The sequence below is a fragment of the Periplaneta americana genome, chromosome 5 (assembly GCF_040183065.1).
Source record: "Periplaneta americana isolate PAMFEO1 chromosome 5, P.americana_PAMFEO1_priV1, whole genome shotgun sequence".
Lineage (NCBI taxonomy): Eukaryota > Metazoa > Arthropoda > Insecta > Blattodea > Blattidae > Periplaneta > Periplaneta americana.
In genome coordinates, this window is record NC_091121.1 from 123,904,574 (window position 1) to 123,926,307 (window position 21,734).

A 21,734-nucleotide genomic window follows, 5' to 3' on the forward strand; every position below is an offset into this window, starting at 1 on the left:
ACACCCGTGTTTGTTACTATGCTGGTTAGTGTTCATACGCAGCTAGCTCTTTTCACAGTTCAAATTGAAAAATCATCTGCTGCTTCATCAGTTGCCAACACTCATGATGAAAAAGAAACTAAACTATGAGTGGAAAGCAACTAAAGTCCTACATTAACAACAGCAAATTTTGTATTAAAGAAATTAAATCAGAAGTATAAACAGCCAAAGTCCGATACTTAATTGCTGTTTCTGAGAAACTCAGGAATACAGAAAGAAACAGATTTAGTTGCAAACAACGAACATGGCAATACGGTTCCAATGGTGATATGATATTATATTATCATCTTTGGTTCCAGTATGCAAACGGACATGAAAAATAGCAAGCAATCTAATCTTGAAATCCAGGATGGTAGCTAACAAAACAGCCACCATTGGGCAGGATATCCAGCAAGCAAGTACACAGAACTGCCATCAGCGCTTCCAGTATGCAGTCCATCACAGAAACAAGCACCATGGGAACCGGGCTTTAGAGGAGTAATAAGTAAATCCTCGTATGATGGAATGATGATAATGATAAAGCACATTAGGTAAAGCAATATTTGTCAATCACTTTAAAACATGAACAAACTGTGATTTCTTGTCTTAAGAGTATAACAGATGTACATTAACATAAATTTAAAAAACAATAAGGATGTCTTATGCTACAAAACTTCCCTCCATTTCATATATCGGGCATACATCTGGGAAATATTTATGTTAATTTAATTCACTCCTATTCATAAATACTAAACCTGGTAACAAGAAATGCTGGGTCTTTTACAACTTCAGATCCAACTCTCACATGTCCTTGTTGCACGAACTTCGTAGCCATGCGTACAGATCCACACATCTTGCTTTTCATCATTATTACTGGGAGTCGACGGCGGCAGAAGCATGAAGCATTCACTTTGTCACACAAAGACAAATCCCATTTTGTTGGAATCAGACCCATCATATATCTATAAAAATAAATAGCAAAATAAAGTTAAAAACTGTATTTCTTTTTCAGTATGGTGGTAAACAACCATGAAGAAAGAACTGTATTACCCATCACAGAAAATAGCATGAAAGGTGAAAGACCTATTTGTCTCGTATTTCAGTCTAATGTAGACTAACTAAAATTTTAAAATATGAGCTATGAACATCTTACTAGTAGGTACAGTAAAACCTCGATTATCTGTCTCTTCATTAACTGATAAGACCATTCTACTTTATTTGTCTCTTCATTAACTGATAGGACCATCCTACTTTATTTTTTTAATAACACATTCAGCTGAAATTCTGTATGTATTCAAAACGGAGAGTAGAAAAAAAGACTGAGATCCTCGACTTATTTTCTGTTAGAAAAAGTTCAATTACTTAACTTATAATTGTTACAATACTAATTGTTCACAAATACTGGTCTTTAACTTTTCCTCCCATTTAATCTTCCTATAAAATAGAAATTTACCCTTTTAAATTAGTACAATTATTAAGGGCATTACACAGTTTTAAAAACGTTATATCAATATTAATACTAGTACAGCAGACATTCGAACTTTCAGGGGGGAGGGGGGCAGACTGTAATTTTGACCATTATTTGGTAATTGGAGAATTAAGAGAAAAGCTATCAGTAGCCAAGAAAGTAGAGCAAGAAGTTAATATTAGTAGATTCAATATTCTGAAATTAAAGGACGTGGAAACTAAGCAACATTATAAGGTCGAAATTTCAAATAGGATTGCCACGTTAGGCAGTTCCGACGAAGTTGACAAAGAGTTAGATGTTAATAGTGTGTGGGAAAATATCAGAGATAATATCAAAATTGCAACTGAGCAGAGCATATGTTATTACGAAACTAAGAAAAAGAGATCGTGGTTTGATGAGATCATTTCATTGTAGTAAAAAGAAGGAAACAGACAAAATTGAAATTTTTACAGGATAAAGTAGAGGCGAACAGAGATAATTATTTCAATGCAAGACAGAATGCAAGTCATTCACTTAGGAATAAAAAGAGAGATTACTTGAAGGAAGAACTGAATGAGGTAGAAACAAAGAGAAAGAAAAATAAAACCATTCGAGATTTATATAAGGATATAAAGGAATTTAAGAACAGATATCAGGGAAGGGTAAATGTGATCAAGGATGAGAATGGTGACTTGCTTACAGACTCTCACTCAATCCTGAACAGATGAAAAAAACTATTTTGGGCAACTACAAATGTACATAGGACAAATAGAAATGATGACGACGAAATTCAATTACAAACTGCTGAGCCGTTTATACCCAAACCCACACTTTCTGAAGTCGAAATTGTTATAGAAAATCTGAAAAAGTGCAAGTCTCCAGATATCAATCAAATTCCAGCAGAATTAACACAAGAGAGTGGAAGCGCATTATCTAGCGAAATTTATAAGCTTGTACTTGCTATGTGGGAAAAGGTAACTGTTCCAGAACAATGGAAGGAGTCCATAATTGTACCTATTTTTAAGAAGGGGGACAAGACTAACTGTAGTAACTTTCGAGGAATATCACTTTTGTTAATGTCGTACAAAATTTTGTCCAATATTCTTTTGAGAAGATTAACTCCATATTATATAGATGAAATTATTGGGAATCAGAAGTGCGGTTTTAGGCGTAATAGATCGACTATTGATCAGATTTTTTTGTATTCGACAGATATTGGAGAAAAATGGGAGTATAAGGGTACAGTACATCAGTTAAACATAGATTTCAAAAAGGCATATGACTCGGTTAAGAAAGAAGTTTTATATAATACACTTATTGAATTTGGTATTCCCAAGAAACTCGTTCGATTAATTAAAATGTGTCTCAGTGAAACTTATAGCAGAGTCGGATGTTTTTCCCATTCACGGCGGGCTAAAGCAAGGAGATATACTATCACCTTTACTTTTTAACTTTGCTCTAGCATATGCCATTAGGAAAGTTCAGGATAACACGGAGGGTTTGGAATTGAACGGGTTACATCAGCTTCTTGTCTGTGCGGATGACGTGAATATGTTAGGAGAAAATCCACAAATGATTAGGGAAAACACAGAAATTTTACTTGAGGCAAGTAAAGCGATAGGTTTGGAAGTAAATTCCGAAAAGACAAAGTATATGATTATGTCTCGTGACCAGAATATTGTACGAAATGGAAATATAAAAATTGGAGATTTATCCTTCGAAGAGGTGGAAAAATTCAGTTGGAGCAACAGTAACAAATATAAATGACACTTGGGAGGTAATTAAATGCAGAATAAATTAATCGCCCCATGTAGAAAGGGATTCAGTCACAAATTTTGAAAACACAAGACATCGATGGAAATCATATCTTTATGGGTGGCTCCATCAGCCTTCTTGGAAAGATAGAAACTGAAGCATCAGGCTCAGAGTTCTATGCAGAAAGGAATATAATGTACAGAATGTTTTTTTTAGTTTTCTTAAAACTAGGTCTAATGGACTGAAGTCCTTTCTGCATGGGGTGGTTCAAATATGGAAAATGCGTGTTCTTATTTAGTTGAGAAGCTTCTGTCATCTAGTCTGGTGTCAAAAAATCTGAAAGTTAGAATTTATAAAACAATTCCATTACCGGTTGTTCTGTATGGTTGTGAAACTTGGACTCTCACTTCGAGAGAGGAACAGAGATTAAGGGTGTTTGAGAATATGGTGCTTAGGAAAATATTTGGGGCTAAGAGGGATGAAGTTACAGGAGAATGGAGAAAGTTACACAACATAGAACTGCATGCATTGTATTCTTCACCTGACATAATTAGGAGCATTAAATCCAGACGTTTGAGATGTGCAGGGCATGTAGCACATATGGGCGAATCCAGAACTGCATATAAAGTGTTAGATGGGAGGCCGGAGGGAAGAAGACCTTTAATCTTGCACAGGATAGGGACTGATGGCGGGCTTATGTGAGGGTGGCAATAAACCTGCGGGTTCCTTAAAAGCTATTTATAAGTATATGAATATTAAAATTCAAAAACCTCCTATTAATCTACACTTTTATTAAGATTTCAGTCTCTGGGTAAATTAAAACACATGTTTCACATCTTCTTCTGCCCGCTAAGGGGGCAGATATTCCTATCCATGTTTCCTCTCTTGTTCTCTAATTTTCATATTTCCAATCTCTATCATGCCATGCTAGTTCTCTCCTTTCTCTCCTCTCTGGTGTTCGTTGGTTCTCAAGTATTCTTCCTGCTCCCTTATAGTTTTCATATCTCTACAATTCTTCAATGATATTAATTCACTTAAATTTTAACAAAGCTCGTATCATGTTATTTCATTACATATTAACTGTGCCAATTTTCTTCCATAGCCACAGCCAGACGAGAAGATTTTCAATGACAAATGAAACTGGAATTACCTAGTATACACTAGGTTAGGTGAAGTACAAGTGGCAGACAGAGCAGTAAATGGTGTTTGGTGCTTTCCAAGGTTCTGTCACAACTCGAATATGCCTGGGCACATTTCTTTTGTTACAAATACTGCTGCTATGTGGCTAGACGTGACTTTATTGTAGCTCAGCTGCAGAAGAAACTTCATGTAGATGTTACTATTTGCACTGATTATGAATGATTTGGAAGGTACTTTTTTTGACAGCAAACATCTCATTCTGGAAGTGCACAAATTCTCTTGTTTACACAACACAAAGGCTGAAGACTATAAAGATATAAATTTTTAATTTTGAAGCTTGAAGATGTTTTTCAGCCCAATACTTTATAATTATATGGAGAACGTTTTTGAGGACTCTCCTGTATTTACATTTACATTTATTATTGTTATTATTATTATTATTATTATTATTATCATCATCACAAAACTTTTATCATTATTTACATATTATGTTGATATACAAATTTAATTAACATCTTGATGGTATCAGCAACTATATTTATCTTTGTTAAAAGAATGGTAATTCCTTCCATGCAAGGGAGCGGACGGTTATGCCCACTACATGCTCGTTGTGACTGGTTATAACATCAGTAGGCGGTAAGTTGTACATGCTGTTCATCGCATAATATTCAAAAAAATTCTCTGGATGAAGTTTCAGTTTCTCATGAATAAGTACAAATTTTCCTTGAGCTGATCTTGCACTGATGTTAGGATAAATCTATGTCTATAACTTTGTCTATAGCACACATGTCGAACTAGTAACATAAGGTGGCTTTTGCTATATAATTCATATGATCCACACCTAGCTACTTTTATCGCACAAACTGAGCAGTATTTGCAGCTGATCTGATCACATATTTTGCTACAGTTATAGCAGCTTCATTTGTCGCTGAAAATCAGCTACAATTAGAGCTCGTCTGGCCACTGCCTAAGTCCTAATCTACGAACATAGTTTTCCAATTCCTATAGCTAATTAGATTTCAAAGAGTAGACATTTCCTCATAGTAGTATCATCCTCCATCATCATAATATGGTCCAAAATTCTATTATAGTGCCTATAATACTATATATTCCCAATGGTGATAGAGTTGAGAGGCTATAATTCCTGAAAAAATCCTGTTATTAGCAAAGGTTTGCAGGTATAAGAATACACAAAATCTCTTCAACCTTTTCTTCTCCCTTTCTGCCCATCTTCTGTTTGCCAAAACAAGCTCTTGTAACATTCTGTTTTTAGTTGCTGTGTAGATTGTGGTTTCGTTCAGATATAGTGTACTAAGTGTGCAAGGTAATGATTTTGTGTTTAAAAGCCTGTGTATGTTTGATTGGTGAAAGACTCAATGCTTTTCATTCTGAGACAAAGAAATTATTTATCAGGTGTACAAATATTTTGAAAAAGAATTCGAATATGAGAAATGTGGTCAGTAAAATGTGGTTTGCAAGTAAAGTTGTCGAAAGAACTGTCAAGGCCACTGGTATTACTCTGTCCATAAATATTATAAGAAAAAATTCGGCAAGCTGGAAAGTCGTGCAAAAAAAAAAAAAAAGAAGCGACCTTGTGAGTGTCCAAAAGCAAAAATAGACGATTTTGATAAACATACATTATTCAGACATTTTTCATGTTTGTATAACGAAGGCTTCATACGAGTTTAATAGACATTATGTCACGTGCAAAGAACAAGATGGAATTTTTCGCATTCCATTCATCTTTGTGGAAAATAATGAAATCGAAGTGCCGGTAACGGTTCACACAAATATTTAATGGAATGATTTGACATTGTGGCTCGGCATAATAAATTATTTCGGTCATCAGGGAAGACTAGGAAAAAACAACATTATTTTTTGGACAAGATCTGGATAAATGTTAATATGACAAAAACAAAATGTGAACAACAGAAGACAATGACTTCTTAAAAGTACAGTCCATGACGAACATAATGGCCTTCTCTCATATCACTCCATTACATCCTCATCAATGATTTCACTCGTGATTTACTTCAACATACAGTGTATTAGTACTATAAGAAGGGGGTTTCATCCAAACTGGAAACGCTAACAAAAATAATGCAGGAGTGAGTATTTAGGACCTTCCTTTCAGGAGAGAAGGCTGTTATGTTTTGTAAGGAAGTATACCAATCAGGAATGGTGAAACACAAAGAAATCAAAAAGAATTTGTACCTAATGCATTGTTGGTTTTTAAGTTAAATTCGACCAAGGATTACCACAAGATGGACAACAATTAATAACTAATATATTTTTCAGAGAGTAACATATTCTACAGTTCATCTAAAATATAATACCACAACTGTGGCATATTCTACAATACCTATTTGTGATACATCCCAGAGCAGGCTCCTCTACAAAAGCAACCCATGGACTGTTCTTTTAAAATATTGGTGGGTAGGTGGCATAATTCGTGAAATAAATAATAATATAAAGCCATTTGTTTAAACATTTGTCAAAAGCACAAAATGCAGGCTTCCCTTCATTAAAAACCGATTCATTCCATATTCTCCAATTAAACTTACTATCTAACACTACATCCAAGTAGGTAAATTTAGAAACAAAATCAATTGGGATCTTATTCATAAATCATTTTCATTTTTCCCTGTACCAGCATTATCAAAAGTTTCAATTTTTTTATCTGCCCCCATGAGAATGTTTGCTTGTAAGCTAACAGCTGACTATGTAGCTGTCCAGAAATATCAAAATTATACACTGTTGGTCATGTTTAATTTTTCGTCAGAGACTAATATTTGAATCGAGTGTGGAATTTCTGATTTAAATATGTACAGTAAAACCTGTTCAAGATGAAAGTGACAAGGTCCTAATTTTTCTTTTTCCGCTGTGGGCAGGTTTCTGTATTATTCAAGTTGAAATTAAAATGGAATATTTTATCATTCATATACATGAACAACAAAATGGCATGCTGGAAACTACCAGAAGTATAAAATATTCCATTTAACATTACTGACATTAAATCAACCTTCTGTCGCTTATTCCATTGGTGAATCATCTTGATTAAAATCTCATTTTCTGTATAAATGTTATCGTAACTCACTCATTAGTTATTACTACTATTTAGTCACTACTAAAGTTTACTAATCTCATTCAATTTAATATCTAACACTATACTATAATACTGTACTGTATATCATGCACATTATTATTTAATTGCACTAGGAGTCATCCACTAGAAGCCTTTAATTCTCGGTTATCTAATTTCTTTGCCAGTTCAATGGCTTGCTTTGCAGAATAGATCCAGAAATTGGCATGTTCTTTGAAAGGTCATGAAGAACCCACTCCCACAACAGTTCATTTATTTCCACATAAACAGTTGCTTTCTGGTTCCTTTTATGTCACCAATATTGGCCGCAAGCCACTCATTATGATATTTATTGTTTGAAGTGCCACACCTGAGTTTTCCACATTATTTCACAAACACTTTGTTTCTAATTTTCTTTTTAACTCGATAACTTTTACTTCATCACTTAATGTTAATGCTACATTTTACGCAACTTTCTTTTTACCAGGAAATTACTACACTTGCGCTCTGTCTAGTTACAACAGTATACGAGTGTGAAGCATTGAAAATCTTTGAAGGGACTCGTCTACCTAGTCAAGAGGTTAATAAAATTTATGACCGACAGGCCAACACACCCTCATACCCCCTAAAATTTTGCAAAGAAAACTTGTTTTTATCTAAGTGACTTACATATTTCGTATAGGCCCTATTCATTGAAATTGCACACTATTTCAAAATATAATTTACATTAAAGCAATGTGCTCAAAATATCATTTTGAACAGTAGCAGGCAGTGTCTGTTTCCATGTTAGACAGTTTCAGTTTTATTCAGGAAGAATTACACATAATACATACAAATTTAGATGGGACCAATAAATTGTTCCAAAATAGACAGGATTCCGGATTCTTCATATTCCGATTTGAACAGGTTTCACTGTACAACATATAGAAACGATACACATTCTCGCCATGTAATAGTTTTACAATGCAGATACTGTGCTACCTCACCACCCTGCACTTTCGAGACTTTCGAGGTTAAAAAACGGAAAAAAAAAATCTAGAAAAAAAGCTATACATTAACTAAAATCACTAAAATGCAATAAAATTCCATTATAAAAACATTTTAATTTCGAATATTCACTCATGCCACCCCCACATTTTCAAGATTTTTGAGGTTTTGGAAAATAATGAGAAAAGATATTAAAAAGTAAGCTATAAATCACCTAGAAATACAAGAAATCTTAGCCACTGGTGTGGCTCAGTCAGTTACGGCACTTGCCTGCCAGTCTGAAGTTATGTTCGGACACGGGTTCGATCCCCGCTTGGGCTATTACCTGGTTGGGTTTTTTCCGAGGTTTTCCCCAACCGTAAGGTGAATGCCAGGTAATCTATGGCGAATCCTCAGCCTCATCTCGCCAAATACCATCTCGCTATCACCAAGTCATCAACGCTAAATAACCTAGTAGTTGATAGAGCATCATTAAATAATCAACTAAGAAAAAAAAAAACAAGAAATCTTGCACAGAACTAAAACAGAAAACTACCAAAAATATAAAAAAATTCCGAGCAAAGATATGAGTTACATTAATTAGAACTAAGGAAGAATCCACACCTGTGGAGTAATGGTCAGCGTGCCTGGCCACGAAACCAGGTGGCCCGGGTTCAATTCCCGGTCGGGGCAAGTTACCTGGTTGAGGTTTTTTCCGGGGTTTTCCCTCAACCCAATATGAGCAAATGCTAGATAACTTTCGGTGCTAGACCCCAGACTCATTTCACTGGCATTATCACCATCTTATTCAGACGCTAAATAACCTAAGCTGTTGATAAAGCGTCGTAAAATAACCTACTAAAAAAAAACTAAGGAAGAGATTAGTGAAATTCTTTGTGGCATTGTTGTTGTTTAGTCAACTGTCCAAATACAGGTCCACATATCAAAAGTGACACCAACAATGCATCACTCATAAGGCAACTAGGCCAGGATATAATGGGGTAGAGTGGCCAGTTTCTTTCCCCCTCCATTCCATACATCGCCAATTAGCTACATGTTACACTAATCAGACTTCAAATGTATACAAACAATTATTCTTCCTCCAACACATATCGTCAAATGAGATGTACTGCCTGATAATAGATGTACATATCAGCCAGAACCTCAATCAGAGTATTTGACATTGTACGGAGTAGAAATATGGACATTATGACTTAGTGAAGAGAAATGACTAAAATCATTTGAAATGTGAATATGGAGAAGAATGGAGCATATGAAATGGACATATAATATATGAAATGAAGCTATACTAGAAAGAAAGGGTGAAGAAAGTGATGCTGAAACTAATCAGGAAGAGAAAAAGGAATTGGCTGAGTCACTGGTTAAGAAGAAACCACATACTGAAGGATGCACTGGAAGGAATAGTGAATGGGAGAAAGTTCTGGGTAGAAGAAAATATCAGATGACAGACAACATTAAGATAAATGAATCGCTGCAGAGACCAATACGAAGGCGAAAAATAGGAAGATTGGAGAATGCTGGATTTGCAGTGAAGGACCTGTCTTTGAGCAGAAAACTATGAAAGAATGAATGAATGAAAACTAAGACCATCTAACCTGAAAACAAGCCCCTTTAGCTTCTTAGTAATTAGAATTACACTGTGCTGACACCGCGCAATGGTATGAGAAAACAAAAAATTCCTGATCTTATTACACACTTAGCATATAAAGTTCACCTACTTAACGACCCTAGTACTAAATAGTTGTAGTAGAAAAGGTTGAATGAAGTAAACAAAACAATATAAACTAGCACAGAAGTTGAAGAGGAATGGAAGAACAACATAGACATAATAAAGCAAGTTGCATTCAAAAGCTTAGGTACTAAGAAAAAGTGGTTCAAGAAAAGAGGACTAAGAATTGGGAGACCGTAAAAAACAAATTATTGAAGATAAACGAAAAGCATATAAGAAATATCTCGGATAAAGGTAAGAATGAATACTTCTTAGAAAGAGCAATTGCTAAATGTAAGTTATGAAAATATTCCCGAGTTTGTATCTTTCTTTCTTAAAAAATGATGTAACACAACCTCAACTACAGATACATAAAATTCTAAAATTGATGAGCAAAGAAATTAAAGAATCTGTTCGACTAATACAATTACTCAGGACTCCAGATGACAGTAGACAGAGATGAGTCTAGTTTTAAAGAATGGATGAACAACGATAAAATAGAGTATTTTACACTGTTCAAAAAAAATTATAAATAAAAATACAGCAGGATTCACTCTCTGAAAGCTCAAATTCTATTTGTTTCTGTAAAATTGAACATGAAGATTGTCCTATGGTTTCTGTTTCCTTTAAAATTCTCAATGATTAAGTATCCAGTTTGGCATAATAATGCTATGGTTTCTCCTGCTACTTTTAAGTGGTTGCTAGGACCCAATCTGCTGTGTGATCAGTGGACAAAATTGGAATGCCTTTCAAGTCATTTAAAGTCACTCATAACAGAATAGTTGTCAGTGGCACTCATTGCAGAATGTGTAAAGGCAAGTGAGGCTACTTCCTCTCTGTCAAACAATTAGTACTCTTCCTACAAGAGCAAGTTGATCTTGCACCAAAAAGTCTTCCACGATACTCTTCACACCCTTATATGGGTTTGTTCAGTGTTCTTTACAGATCCGAAACCATATTACAAAATTCGAGAAATTAATGGCCTTACCCTTCTTCATCCAAGTTATCTAAGAAAACTAAGTTTGGATCTTGGAGCAGAGCGCTCTGGAATACAAAATTCACATGTGTGTTACCTGAAAGAGAAACTAAAATCTCTCAAAGAACATGAAACATACGTTAATCTTCTTCTAGATGAAATACACGTTTCCCCTCAAATTAGTTGTAAAGGAGGCACAATCGAAGGAGTTGCACAAAAAAAAGTTCCTTACAACCACAACAATTCAAGCCTTCATGTTAAGTTCACTATTTTTCACCAACGAAAATGTTGTAGCTATTTTTCTTTCCACAAAATTAGATGCAGATAATCTATTAGAATTAACAAAGAAAGTTATAAAACTATTAACGAAATGTGGTTATGTAATAATTTCCATTATGTCTGATAACAATCGAATTAATAGGAAAATGTTAAAAAAAATTAGGCAATAATGAATTAAAGTTCAGTGTTGTTAATCCATAGATCAGGAGATATTTTTATCTGATACTATGCACTTATTAAAATCAATAAGAAATAATTGGATTAATCAAAAAGATAATTCACAAACATTTCTGTATCTTTCATTAGAATGTGATGATATTTTATAGGCCCATGTTGACTATTTGAAAAAAAATATGTAATGGAAAAAGATAGCCATGCTAAATTAGCATCAAGTTTGAGTAGAAAGGTATTATTTCCCTTGTCCATTGAAAGGTAAAATGTGAATTTTGCCATCAGAGTATTTGACGACAAAAATATTGCAGCTTTGCAAACTTTAGATAATAAATTGAAAAATTAACGTACAAAAGGGACAGAAGAATTTATTTCTTTAATTAATAAATGGTGGAAAATAGTAAATGTCAAACACCCACAAAAAGGAAGAAATCTTCACCAATCGCATTGCAATCCAATTTATTCTATGGATGACAGTAATGTATAAGTTCTAAGAAAATCAGCTTCTTGGCTGCATAAATGGCGGACTTGCACAAATCTCACAGGACAGCTTACATCTGAAACCTTTACCACACTGACACACACTACAGAAACTCTCTTAAGTCTGTGACTACATTTTGAAGCAACTAAAATCAAATTACGTCCTTCTGGGAAAATTTCAAACAGTCATTTAGAAGGTAGATTCAGTCAGTATCGACAAAACGAATGGCAGAAATTATCATGTATCAGTGAGACAAATATTATAATAAAAGAAAAACTGAAAGTAGTTAACCTCATCAAGATGCATTCTTCATCTGGCGAATTTTCACTATAATATTTCTTAACATCCTGTAGTGAATGTGCAACACAAGACAGACTGACCACATTAATGTAGCCGATTTGTACACATATATACAGGAAACATCAGAAGATGTTAGTATCAGTGAGAATATAAAAATGGTGTTAATTTATTTAGCAGGATATGTTGTGAATATAGTAAAATAAACAATGTCGTGCAAATCTTGTATTGATTTCATAATGTACGACAGATAAATGGAGATCAAATGTCAGCAAGAAAGTTTTCAGTACTTGATCGATACTGATCGAGGTGGACTTAAATAGCCAAAAGATTTCATTGTTCACATTGTTGAAATTGTCTTCATAATATCTGCAGTACCTGGGAAAAGTGGCATAAGTCAGTTTCCACAAACTGTTTTTGATAATTTATTGACAATTTACGGAACACCTGCTCGCTTGGAAAATGAGACATAAGTATTTCTCCCATTACAATAATTCATACAGAAAAAATCAAACCGACATAAATCAGTGTAAGTTGTCAATAAATTATCAAAAAATATTTGTGGAAACTGACTTATGTCACTTTCCCCAGGTACTGCAGATATTTGAAACACTAATTAATAAGTGATCAATTTGAAACAATATTTTTTTGAATGCAACAAACAGAGTTCATTACTCCAACAGTTATCACTGTTGAAAGCTGAAGACGTAATGTCTTCCACATGTAATTTGTGTGAAAGTGGAGTTGCATGCATGTTTGTTATTAATAAATAAGTGCCTGTCATCACAAATATATTTTTAAATAACTACTGCAAAAGCAGAAACGACACATACATTTCACAGATAAAAGAACAAAAACGGAAATTAAAGACTGTTACCAAATAATATTATGAAATTTTAAATTATGATTTATTTAATGACGCTCGCAACTGCACATTTAAATGTCATCGACTTCAGCCAGGATCGAACCCACAACCTCGAGCATAGAAAGCCAGCGCTATACCGACTGTGTTACCCAGGCCAACAATATGTATATCGTATTCAAGTGTAATCTTAAGATTATTGTCACCTTGCTACTACTAACACAGGTACATACTTCATTTTCTGTGTAATTGTATTTTTCATCTTCAACTGTATTAAAATGCTACTTTTAATATGCATGTATGAGACTGTCTATACACATGCCAGTGAGATGACGTCATAATTGTTATGCTCAGGCCTTATCACGAAGGCCACACTAGAACACGACAATAATTAGTTCCCTGTCTGAAAGCACACCTATTATATATTTTCGAAGTTTTAATGGTAAACTTGCTGCTCTTATAAACACAAGAAGGAAACACAATATTGGAAACAGTTGGAAAACTAATTATGACTGTAAAGAAAGAACGAGATTTGTAGGAGCAGTTGATAATGGACTGTTGACTATGAGGCATGATAACATAATATGGAGGTTGTATAATGGTTGTGTATAGGTGATAATGACCGAGTCAGTTACTGATAAATCAGGCCTAAAACATCAGAAACAGTCCACGTTATCTGATGTGCTTCATAATGTAAGTACATTCTTGTGGAAATCCTGCATGCATTCAATGCTTTATGTTAGGTTGTTAGTTTAAAATAATCATCTATTATGTTGCATCATCTGTCACTGCTCCACACGTGTCATGCCTCACTTCCCGGCATTAACATAGAACCAATCAACGGTTGGGGCTGTGAAGGATTTTGCAGTATGCATATTGAAATGCAGAGTAATCTTGTATGGAATGAAGATTAATGATATAATAAGGTTTCTATTGTGTGTTATGCAATGTCATGCTATCTGGGGGGAAGTAGAATCAACTGAAAATGATCTCTCCCTCCCTCGCTCCCTCCCTCCCTCTCTCTCTCTCTCTCTCTCTCTCTCTCTCTCTCTCATAAAATTAAGGAAAATATTCATCTCCAATCGCACATTCTGAAATTACCAAGAAAATATGCAATGGCTGAATTCAGATAAAGGAAGTTTGAGTCAGATCTACAAGTAGACCAAAATAAAGAAACGAAGTATGAAACCACTAGGTATATACATTATTCTGTGTGGTCTGTACTAGGGAACAAGAACAATTTCAGTTTAAAACTGTATTACACTGGTAACCATAAAGAATGAACAGTGGTGAAAGAGCAAAACAGACAAAAATGAAGAGATATCATAAGAAAGATCGAGGCCAATAATATACTCTGAATTTAAAATTAATTTTATCATACTTACAATTTTTCCAACAACTGTGCACTTGATTCTGTTCGAAAAGGATCCTTTGCGTCCAATTCTTTTATCTTTCTTGCCAATTCTCTTACATGACGTGAAAGCTTATTATATCTGAAACAAAATATAGCAGTTGTAAAACTTATAAGAAAATTCGACAAAACTGGACAATGACTTATGCCGTTATTGCTTGAACAGGACGGCATTTATAATGATAGTGTAGGATGAGTACAATATCAGAAAAACATACACCTTGTTGTTCTGTATATTGTACAGCATGTGGTTAACACTGTGTGCATTGCTAGAGGGAGGGAGCTCTTATGTATGGCCATTAGATCTAGGGTAGCCATGAATTCAGTTAGCAATGGAACATTGGTCTAAGCAGAAGCACGTTTTCTATATGGAACAATATCTGTCAAATAAATCAATTGTGTCTAATCAATGTGACCTTCAACAGGCATTTGATAACGATAATCAGCAAAAATGGAGTTGCACCTTCATAAAAAATAATGATCAGTCAGTGGTGTGAGACTGAATCTACAGTATCTATGGCTAAATTGCTAGTGTGCTGGTCTCCGATTCAGGAGGCCTGGGTTCGATCCCAGAACAGGTAGTGATGGAATTTTAATTGGACGAAACAGACATTGCAGAAGTTTTTTTCTCGAGGTGCTTCCGTTTACTATCATTCTATCTAAACTCTCCACCTCCCCTCATTTCATCAGTCATTTGCAATAGTAAAAAATAGGCTGGAGTGAAGTCTTCAGGATAATATAGGTTTCCGATTCTTATTACAGGAAGGACATAGGGCTCCGGGTCCATGGGGCTTATCAGGCTACTCATATGTGAACAGGATCTGGCTCTATCAGGTGCTGAGACAGGATGGTTCACCTATCAGCATCAGATTCTCGAACGCCACACCTCTCGGAATTCGACAATCATTACATATATATAGGACACGCAATGGGCCAAAGCGTGCCTATATGTAAGCCAAGAAATGGAGACTGAAGCCATTCAAGATAAACCCTCATGTTTATTGCAAACCAGTGTGATCACCTGAAAATATCGAGCATATGAGATTGGCCCTGCAGAGAAGACTGTGTCTATCAGTATGGCAGCATTCCAAAGTTTTGAATTTGGCTGACAGAAGTATACAAAGAATTATTCTACATACTGACTGCATTTCCACTCTTACAAACTGCAGATAGCACAGGAATTGACAGCTGTGAACAAAGTTTTGCACATCCACTGATATTGCCGCGACTTCAAGAGATGCCTCATCAAGAGTGACAAAGCAAATTTCTGTCTCAACAGCTCTGTAAATAAATATAACTTTCGATACTGGGCTCTGCAAATTCACACCAAATCCACAAGCAGCCACTTCATTGTCCTAAGGCCATTGATTGGTGTACTATTACAGCACAAGGAATTATTGGCTTCTACTTTTTCGAGGACGATAATGGTTGCCTCAATAACTGTCAACACCAAATGTTATAACCACATGCTGACAACCTTCTTTCTGCCTGAGTTCACATGTCGTATCTGAAACATAGCGACATTGTGGTTTCATGTGCATCTATACATAAACTTCGATAGTCTACATCTACATGTAAACAAGATGTAGACTATGCAGACTATGTAATCTATGTAGACAAATGTAGCCTATTATTTTACGTTTGTGAACTTGAGTCTGCGCAATGCAGGTATAAAATGACCAACACACAAAAATGCTTACTGCAAATGACAAAAGGCTTAAAAAGTTACAACCAGCTGTCGAAGTCTTAATATCTGATAAGTTTCTTCATGCGGTACAGGATAATGTTAGCCTTTTTGACTCAATTTGTACTGAAAGTCAGTTGAGATGAAAGCTGAATGTAATTCTTATGTCACTAAAATTGCTTGTCAGCATCAGTAATGCAATTACCAGTATGTATAACTCCAACTATGCCATTCATCTATTTTTATATTATGTTTAAACTATCATCTAGAATGGGGTATGGCTATTTTTGGATATGCAATATTTATCATTACATCTATTACGACATAAATTCTTTTAACATGATAATGCTGTAAAAACTACAAGTTTTATTAAGGCAATATAAAAACTACCAAAGTACAAAATTTATGAAGAATGTTAAATTTCACTGCGTGTTTAAGTCTCTTAGCTAAACTTGAAATCTTAACATCTAAAACTTCAGCTTCTTCGTTTGCCTTTTCTACAAGCTTTCTTTTGTTACCTTTGAGTTCTTTCATTTCTTTAACTGCTTTCCTTTTATGATTGGCCGCTTCTTCTTCATCATATTTCTTCTTTTTTTAAGGCTTGTACTCTATTTGATGAAGCATTTGTCACAGCTAGTATAATTTTGTTGATTTTGTGATGTCCACATGCAGTAAACCACCTAATGATTGTGTTGCACTGTAAACACTTTTTTTGCAACAACAGAATCTTCTTCTAAGTTTTCAATTAAAAGTTCTTTGTTAACAGAAAAACCTTCTTCAACTGCTGTACAGTACAGCATCGATTATCCAAATACCAATCAACAGAAACATCGTTAACTGAAAGCGTTCCGGTAGGAAAATTTGAATTTGCACGCACATTATGCAGAAGTTTCGCTAGTGCTGTTTGCGAGATTTAGCAGCAAAAAAAAACGAGTTTCAGCTCTGAGGCAAAAAAAAAGTTTGGATTTCTTTTCCTAAACTGTAGGACTACTTTTGAACTTGTCAAAATAGGCTAGTCAGTTTTCTGTGTTATTTTATAAGACGTGTGATACAAAATATATACTCTATGTACAGTTTTGTGTTCAATATCAGTGTTCCTTTGTTTCATACTGCTCCTATATCACTGGCACAATTTGTTTTCGTAAGTGATCGATTATACGAAAAATCAATTGTCCCCAATTGTTTTAGATAATCGATGTTCTATTGTACTGCCATGAAACATGCATAGCAGCTTCTGTAAGAACTTGGTAAAGTCATGGTTCACACTTTGTAATACATTCATCAGGAAGTGTTCAAGTTTGAAAAAAAAATGAAAAAGGGGGGGAAAAGAAGGCTAAATTGGCTGCTGAAAGAAAGAAGGCACAGAGAGAGAAGTGAAAATTATTAATTTGAGTATCAAAACGAAATTCAGTCTGTCCACTGGAATTCATCACAATGCACTTTGTTTACTACATGAAGCTAGTTCAGCTCAGTCAATGCCTCACATGATTGCGTCAGATTATACAGCATGATAAATACGCTGTTGCAGTTCTTAAAGATGTCATATTGAATCACTTCCAGACTGAACACCCTAAGTTCCGATTGAATAGTAGGTTATTTTATGACGCTTTATCAACAGCTTAGGTTATTTAGCGTCCAAATGAGATAAAGGTGATAATGCCAGTGAAATGAGTCCAGGGTCCAACACCGATAGTTATCCAGCATTTGCTCATATTGGGTTGTGGAAAACTCCGGAAAAAATCTCAACCAGGTAATTTGTCCTGACCGGGAATCAAACCCGGGCCACCTGGTTTCGCGGCCAGACGCACTAGCAGTTACTCCACGGGTGTGGACTCCGATTGAATATGTTGGAATATCAGTCAGATGGACGTTCTCAGCACTTTCAATAAAAATTTTCGCTATATCTAATTATCCTGAGTGACACAACAACATATTGGAATTTTTCAGCAACCTCTCATGGAAAGGGTCCTATTGATGGCCTTGGCGGTACAGTAAAAAGGCAGGTCTGTGAAGCCACAAAAGCAAAATCCATACATCTCAAAATGTGCTAAATATAGCCTAGTTTTATTGCACACTGATGAAGAAAAAGCTGCACAAGAGAAAGATCGCTTGGACAAAATTTGGAATCCTTCCGGAAAAAAAAAAAAAAAAAAAAAAGTAACATTCCACAAATGAGGAACATGCACCATTTTGAATCAATAGCTCCATATAAGATTAAATGTCAGCCATATGCTGGAAGCACCAATATTATTGTATTTGATTTCAGGGATGGAAAGATTCAACATTTAAGCAATAATGAAAGCAATGATGGTAAGCAAGTCACAAAGTGTGGACACTGGATTGTTGTACAATATGAGAGTAAAAAGAGTGTGAAAAATTTTGTGGGCCAGATAATTACGGAAGAAAGGCAAGGCCTCCCATTCAAGTTCTTGAAATATGATGCCACATTTCGTAAATTTAAGTTGAATGTCAACAATGAGGGAAAAGAGAATAGTGATGTTAAGGTTGAATTACATCAGTTGAAGTGCAAGCTGCAGGAACAAACTACTGAATTTTTTTTTTTTTTTTTTTTTTTTAAAGGAAACAGAATATTAAAGAAAGAAAAATCATGTGTTTTGACATGTTTATAGGCCTTAGAAAAGTTTAGTATTTTGATAAGCACTCATATGATTTACCAAATGAACATCAGACTCTAGACAATATGCCACTTAATGCTTGGTATAAAATGGCTTCCATGTTTAAATTACATTTGTGTTGATGCTGTAGGGTAAGTCACAATTTGAAGTCGTGTAATTCACGGAATAAAATATTTGCTGTGTATGACAAACTGTTAAATGTAAAAAAATAATATATGTACACAGTCTATGTCTTGTACTTTAAAACATATCACATCATCATCCATGTAACTATAGTAGTAGAGCAGATTTTCAGAATAGTTTATGTTGTCACAGAACTGCCTGTCTTTTTCATGTAGTGTAAGTCACCATCAGTTTTTTTCTTATAATGTCCTTCATATGTTATATCAGTGATGACAAAACAAGTGCATTTTTGTGACCTAGACGTCGTGCACGGGCATCAAGTGCTAGGTATGGAAAGAGGAACGATTATGTATATGAATAAGCGCCTGTTGAATTAAGAAAACAGTGGTGCACAAACTTCAAACAGAACGTGAAATTTTATGTCGTTATTTTTATATGGCTTCTTTCTGTTTGATATTATCTATATTATCTGTGAAACAAAAGTGCTAACACCAATTTCTTAATATTGCAGCTGTGTTTTAAACGTTAACAACATAATAAAGAGTTAAGAAGGAATATTCACATAAATTTCATAATAGTACAATTACCCCATGTATTGTGGGTCCCTATCACCACGGCATGGCGCGTCCTCAGGTTGCGGATAGAGGAACCGGCCTCCAGATATGGAGGGTAGCTGCGAATATATTGAATAAGCAGTCGTGGACAGCCGATAAGGGGTGGTCCTCCAGCTGGGGGTTGGGCGAAGGGCTAACAAACCATCACCGTAAAAAAACAGCTTGTTACGAAACCTAACAATAAGCCTCGGAATGGGACTGATTCTCCGGCACGACCACAGCAAAGGAATAAGGTTATAAGATTTGGTACATGGAACGTAACTAGTCTTTATAGAACAGGAGGGGTAACATTAGTAGCAAAAGAACTCGCTAGATATAGAATAGACTTCGTGGGAGTACACGAGGTTAAGTTAGATGGGAATGGCATATCACAAATAGGCGATTACTTGTTGTATTATGGGGAAGGAAACATTAATCACCAATTAGGAAAGGATTCTTTGTACATAAAAGAATAAAATCTGCAGTAAAAAGGTCGAATTTATCAGTGACAGGTTATCGTATTTAGTACTTAAGGGTAGATGGTGCGATATCATAGTTATAAATGCTCACGCCCCTACAGAAGAGAAAGACGACCATATAAAGGATAGCTTCTATGAGGAATTGGAACACACTTTTGATCAGTTACCTAGATATCACATGAAAGTTTTATTGGGGGATTTCAACGCTAAAGTAGGACAGGAGGATATTTTTAAACCAACAATTGGAAAAGAGAGCCTACACGTAAGTAGTAATGACAATGGAGTTAGGTTAGTCAACTTTGCCACATCAAAAAATTTAATTGTCAAGAGTACAACATTCCCCCATAAGGATATACATAAATATACTTGGACTTCTCTAGACGGAATAACACACAAACAATAGATCACATCTTGATAGATAAACGAAGACATACTAGTATAGTAGACATTCGAACCTTTAGGGGGGCAGACTGTAATTCTGACCATTATTTGGTAATTGGAGAATTAAGAGAAATACTATCAGTAGCCAAGTGGGTAGAACAACAAGCTAATATTAGTAGATTCAATATTCTGAAATTAAAGGACGAGGAAACTAAGCAACATTATCGATTGAAATTTGAAATAGATTTGCTGCTTTAGCAACTTCCGACGAAGCTGAGAAAGAGTTAGATGGTAATAGCGTGTGGGACAATATCCGAGATATCAAAATTGCAGCTGAGCAGAGCATAGGTTATCATGAAACTAAGAAAAAGAAACCATGGTTTGATGAAGATTGTTTCATCGCAGTAGATAGAAGGAAACAGGCAAAATTGAAATTCTTACAGGATCCAATTGAGGAGAATAGAGATAATTATTTCAATGAAAGACGGGAAGCAAGTCATACACTTAGGAATAAAAAGAGAGATTACTTGAAGGAAAAACTGAATGAGGTAGAAACAAATAGTAAGAATAAAAACATTCGAGATTTATATAAGGGTATAAAGGAATTTAAAAATGGATATCAGGCAAGGGTAAACGTAATCAAGGATGAGAATGGTGTCTTGCTTGCAGACTGTCATTCAATCCTTAACAGACGGAAAAACTATTTTGGGCAACTATTAAATATACATAAGCCAAGTAGAAATGATCAGGACGAAATTGAAATACAAACTGCTGAGCCATTTATACCCAAACCCACACTTTCTGAAGTCGAAATTGCGATAGAAAATCTGAAAAAGTACAAGTCTCCAGTTATTGATCAAATTCCAGCAGAATTAATACAAGAGGGTGGAAGCGTATTATCTAGCGAAATTTATAAACTTGTACTTGCAATTTGGGAAAAGGAAATTGTACCAGAACAATGGAAGGAGTCCATATTCGTACCTATTTTTAAGAAGGGGGATAAAACTAACTGTAGTAACTTTCGAGGAATATCATTTTTGTTGACGTCGTACAAAATTTTGTCGAATATCCTTTTGAGAAGATTAACTCCATATGTAGATGAAGTTATTGGGGATCATCAGTGTGGTTTCAGGCGTAATACATCGATTATTGATCAGATTTTTTGTATTCGACAGATATTGGAGAAAAATGGGAGTATAAGGGTACAGTACATCAGTTATTCAT

The 21,734-nt window shown here is 35.0% G+C and overlaps 1 protein-coding gene across 13 annotated transcripts in view; it reads right to left on the minus strand.

Annotated features, from left to right (window-relative positions):
• LOC138700143 (U3 small nucleolar ribonucleoprotein protein IMP3) overlaps positions 1-21,734 on the minus strand; it is a 180,663-nt gene that overhangs the window by 133,993 nt on the left and 24,936 nt on the right. For 7 of the 13 annotated variants that reach the window (XM_069826516.1, XM_069826514.1, XM_069826515.1 and 4 more), the window contains exons 2-3: positions 14,589-14,696; positions 774-980 (exon numbers count right to left, since the gene is read on the minus strand). In XM_069826516.1, the coding sequence (XP_069682617.1) occupies positions 774-980; positions 14,589-14,696 (315 nt within the window). The remainder of the gene's footprint in view (positions 1-773; positions 981-14,588; positions 14,697-21,734) is intronic. The other 6 variants (XM_069826522.1, XM_069826519.1, XM_069826521.1 and 3 more) reach the window with 1 other exon arrangement.